Source organism: Primulina eburnea, chromosome 10, assembly GCF_022965805.1.
Source record: "Primulina eburnea isolate SZY01 chromosome 10, ASM2296580v1, whole genome shotgun sequence".
Lineage (NCBI taxonomy): Eukaryota > Viridiplantae > Streptophyta > Magnoliopsida > Lamiales > Gesneriaceae > Primulina > Primulina eburnea.
In genome coordinates this window covers 17,657,540-17,662,257 of record NC_133110.1, presented here as the reverse complement: position 1 = coordinate 17,662,257, position 4,718 = coordinate 17,657,540, and the positions used below count along the sequence as shown (strand labels likewise).

General features: G+C 40.0%; 1 protein-coding gene across 1 annotated transcript; it reads left to right on the top strand.

The window, feature by feature from the left end:
• The first annotated feature begins 2,785 nt into the window (after window positions 1–2,785).
• On the top strand, window positions 2,786–4,489 carry LOC140803832 (protein ASPARTIC PROTEASE IN GUARD CELL 2-like). Its single transcript, XM_073159701.1, has one exon. It carries the CDS (start codon window positions 2,871–2,873, stop codon window positions 4,356–4,358), a length of 1,488 nt encoding a protein of 495 aa, XP_073015802.1. The 5' UTR covers window positions 2,786–2,870; the 3' UTR covers window positions 4,359–4,489.
• Window positions 4,490–4,718: the final 229 nt, after the last annotated feature.

Sequence of the window (4,718 nt, the reverse complement as noted above, 5' to 3'; positions counted from 1 at the left end):
TCTGTCAAAGAACCTAGGGTGGAGAAAGATCTTTCTGATGTCGCAGAGAGGCCGATTGAATTTCACTTCTGAAAGATCTAGGACATCGATCTCTGTACACAAAAACGCGAGTTTCAAACCCAGGTTCAAGTCCTGCTATACCCAAACCTACCTTACACTCTACTATGAGTAAGGACTAATTCGTGGCTTCAAAGATGACTCTAATAGCGTGGGTGGCTAAAGACATCTATAAGATTGTAAACTATAGCCTAGAAAGAAGCAGGCAAATGGCTCTAGGTTAAAATATTCATATTTCCATCACTTATAAAAATCCATGTATATACAACATTTTTCTGTTAAACCAAGCATGCAATATGTATTTTGGCATTAACATTTCATCATAAAATTCCATAAACATTTGAAATAACATTCTAAGATTTATTATAGAATTCATAGCACTGTCAAAACGTCTAACATTTTTCAGGTGTAAAATGACCGTTCGCCCCTGAAACCCTAACTTTCCCAATTTATCCTTAGACCTTAAACGACAACCCAAATCCATCTAAAATTAACTTAACACCTTAAAATACACCCATGTATATTTCTTAGACGTAAACTTAATCTTCTCGACTAATTTCCCAATTTGTATTTAAACTTAGACGTACATACCGGTTTTGACTCGTATGGACTCGAAGCTTAAACAAACTTGGACCAAAGCATAATAAAACCTAACAAAACCATATACAACCCCATGCAAGCCCATTAGACCATTGGACCAGCCAATGACCACCTACTGAATTTTTGTGCTCCTATTTTTCGCAAAACCTAGTTCATGCATGCACCAATTTCTTCAACCTAGCCCCTAAGCTAGTGGACCAGCCCCCGACCAACCCTCTTAGGTCCTAGACCGAGCCCCTTAAGACCTTCCTTGTCCAGGACTCTCGAGCCATGCACGAGGACATGCATGGTTTCTCTAATCTTCTCGACCGCAGCTAGGTGGTGCCCTAGACGTGCGCCCTTCCTCCCTAGCCTCTCCAGCCTTGTGTGGACCACCATGGCTCGAGGCTGGACCCTCAGGAGCCCAGCCCTTCACCTGGAAGACACCCCACGCGGCCCCTTTTCCTTTTCCATTGAAAACCACAAGCCCTAGCCTTAGAACCTCTAGCACGATCGGCTCTTATTGATGCACCATACCAGGCTTCACCCTTTCATCTAAGGACCCTTATCGTGTTGGAAAAACATCCCTTCAAGTTCCCCTACCATGGCAGCCCCTTTGTGCCTCGTTAGGAAGAGTGCTGAATAATTAAAACATGAGTTTTTGGCGTAGCAAGGCATAAAAACGAAAATAAATGCAAGGGCTATCTATTTTTCATGCAACCATACATCCAACCTATAATATGATGTGATAGATGAGAAAAAGTAGATTAAGGCGTGCCTTTGCGTTTATTACGCACGAAAAAACGTCTTGCGATGCGAGGAACGTCGACCGAGATGGACCCTTGCTGAAATTATTTAAATTCTCGTGACTTTCCTATGAAAATACGTGTGAGTGTGTGCTTTGAATGCTGATGAAACAGTCCTAGTGCTTTGAGGGGTTGGGCCGTGTGATTATGGGGTTTGAGGATAGGGTTTTAGACTTTTTTTTCTAATTAAAACACATGGTACAAGATTATGCCCATTAACTAAGTATAATAGTCCATTAAGCCCCTTAGTTAATATTTAAAATATTTTGTTTAAAAAAGTTTGTGAAAATATTAGCCGAGTTATCGAAAAGTTCTTATTTTCGTCGAAAATTGAATACCAGTTTAAAATACTACTCGGTGCGTAAAAGCATCTCATAATAGCTCATTTTCAAAAATCTCCATAAAAATATATCATATATTAAACAATTAAAAATAATTATTTAATAAAAATATTTTCTCTTTTTCAGCCGTTGGTCTCTGTTCTTCAATCACGTCTCGAATAACCTCTAAAACACAATTTTAATATAAAACTATATTTTAAACATGTAACCATGCACACCATAATTAATTCATGAAATTAAAACCATTTAACTCGTCATTTTCCCTAAATTTACATGCAGTTGGATTACGTTATCTCATTTTGAACCTTACAGATTTAATAAATTTTATCATGTAATATTTATTTTGTGAAATATTGTATTTTTTTAAACAAATTTTTTTTGGAGAATTAATAATTTAGACAATTAGACTCTTAAATTTAAATATTTAAACTAACGAAACATAATTATCATATTTAATTGATGTTTTATTATTATGTGTTTAAAATTTAAATTTAAATATTATTAATATGTGGTTTGAATTTTTATTTAAGTATTTTATTAAAGGATAAAAAATAATGTTACATAGTAAAATTCATAGGAAATATTTGCTTCAATTTGATTTGAGAGTGTGTCTTATTTGAGATCGTCTCATGGATCATAATCTGTGAGACGGGTCAACCCTACCTATATTCACAATAAAAAGTAATACTCTTAGCATAAAAAGTAATATTTTTCATAGGTGACCCAAATAAGAGATCCGTCTCACAAATACGACCCGTGAGACCGTCTAACACAAATTTTTATCTTGATCTGAACCCGTCGAATTAACAGTTATAAGAAAACATTCTTATTTTGTTATTATTCAATAAATTTTAACAATATTTGTACGTTTATAAGATTCAGTTAACAGGATATATTAGTTAAAAAAAAATATTAGGGGAGCAATAATAAAAAATAAAATCCTCTCACTCCAATTATATGTGTTGCATACAGTTCCACCTTTTTTCTCTGGTCACATATAATCCCAAAACCCGAAGCAAATAAATGCTCATTCTTTCACTCCCACACAAAAGCAACCCATCCAACTATAAAGTTGAATCCTTCAAAAATGCTCGTCTTTGTTGTCTTTCAAGTATTTCTCTTGCTTACTGTTGTGCTGCCGCCGCATACTACTCTATCCCACCTGGTTATCACCACCTCCGCCGGCCATGCAATCCCTTTTCCTCCGTTTGAACAACTCAACATCAAGAAATCCATCGCCGCCACAAAGCTCCGCCCACGTCCCCGCCCCAGTCCCACCAGTGACTTCAGTAGTGTTGAAGATACTGATCATGGATCAGCTCAAGAAGCAATCAGTCGTAATTCCAGCGTGAAGCTAAATTTGGTTCACAGAGACAAGATATCATTTTCATGGCATAAAGACCACCGCAGTCGTTTTGCAAGCCGAATGAAAAGGGATGCCACAAGGGTTGCTAGCTTGATCCACCGGCTATCCAGTGACGCCGCCGCCGAGTATGAGGTTGCCGGATTTGGGTCGGAGGTGGTTTCCGGAATGAAGGAAGGGAGTGGAGAATATTTCGTGAGGATCGGTGTCGGTAGCCCGGCCAGAAGCCAATACATGGTGATTGATACGGGGAGCGATATTGTGTGGGTCCAATGCCAACCTTGTAGACAGTGTTACCATCAATCCGACCCGGTATTCGACCCGGTCTATTCCGCTTCCTTCTCGGGTGTCTCATGCAGCTCCACGGTTTGTGATCGGGTCGAGAATTCTGGTTGCCACTCGGGTTGGTGTAAATACGAGGTTTCGTACGGAGACGGGTCGTATACTAAAGGGAACTTAGCCTTGGAGACACTGACCATCGGGCACACGATGGTCCAGAACGTGGCTATTGGGTGCGGGCATATAAATCGGGGCATGTTTGTTGGGGCTTCCGGGTTGTTGGGTCTTGGTGGAGGGTCCATGTCCATCGTGGGTCAGTTGGGCGGGCAAACGGGTGGAGCATTTAGCTATTGTTTAGTGAGCCGGGGAACCGAGTCATCCGGGTCGCTAGAGTTTGGTCGCTCCGTGCTGCCCGTGGGTGCTGCTTGGGTTCCGCTGCTAAGAAATCCTCGAGCCCCAAGTTTTTACTATATTGGACTTTTGGGCCTCGGGGTTGGAGGTGAACGGGTACCGTTGCCCGACAACACCTTTCAAATAACCGAATTCGGCGACGGTGGAGTTGTAATGGACACGGGCACCGCCGTGACGCGCTTGCCTACGGAAGCTTATGTGGCATTTCGAGACACTTTCATAGCCGAGACGGGAAACCTACCTCGAGCCCGTGGAGTTTCTATATTCGACACGTGCTATGATTTGGGTGGATTCATAACGGTTCGGGTACCAACGGTTTCGTTTTTCTTGTCAGGTGGCCCGATACTGACCCTTCCGGCAAGGAACTTCCTGATTCCGGTTGACGAAAGTGGCACATTCTGTTTTGCGTTTGCACCATCTAGCTCGAGGCTTTCCATAATAGGGAACATTCAACAAGAAGGGATTCAAATCTCTTTTGATGGAGCAAATGGCTTTGTTGGTTTCGGGCCCAATGTTTGTTGATGATCCATGTAGAGTGGAGTTTTGGTACTGTCTTAATTATAGAGCATATTATATAATATATTTGCCTTTTATTTGGTCAGTATATGAATGAACAGTTAATTTATTATGTATGTGTTATTGTATCGAGTTAAGATGATCTATATCTGTTACTAAAAATGTATATAAATAATATGTTTTGAAAATGAAAAAAGAAATGTGATTTCACATAGGATTGACGTCCGCGTGTATGTGTAGTATAGGAGAGGGCACAAAAGGTCTGAAAAGATAGTAAAGAGCTCCTCTTTTAAGAGAACAACTCAATGAAATCAAGACTTTAGATGTGAACTTTCCCCAATCACTTTATTCATACATTAAATGAAA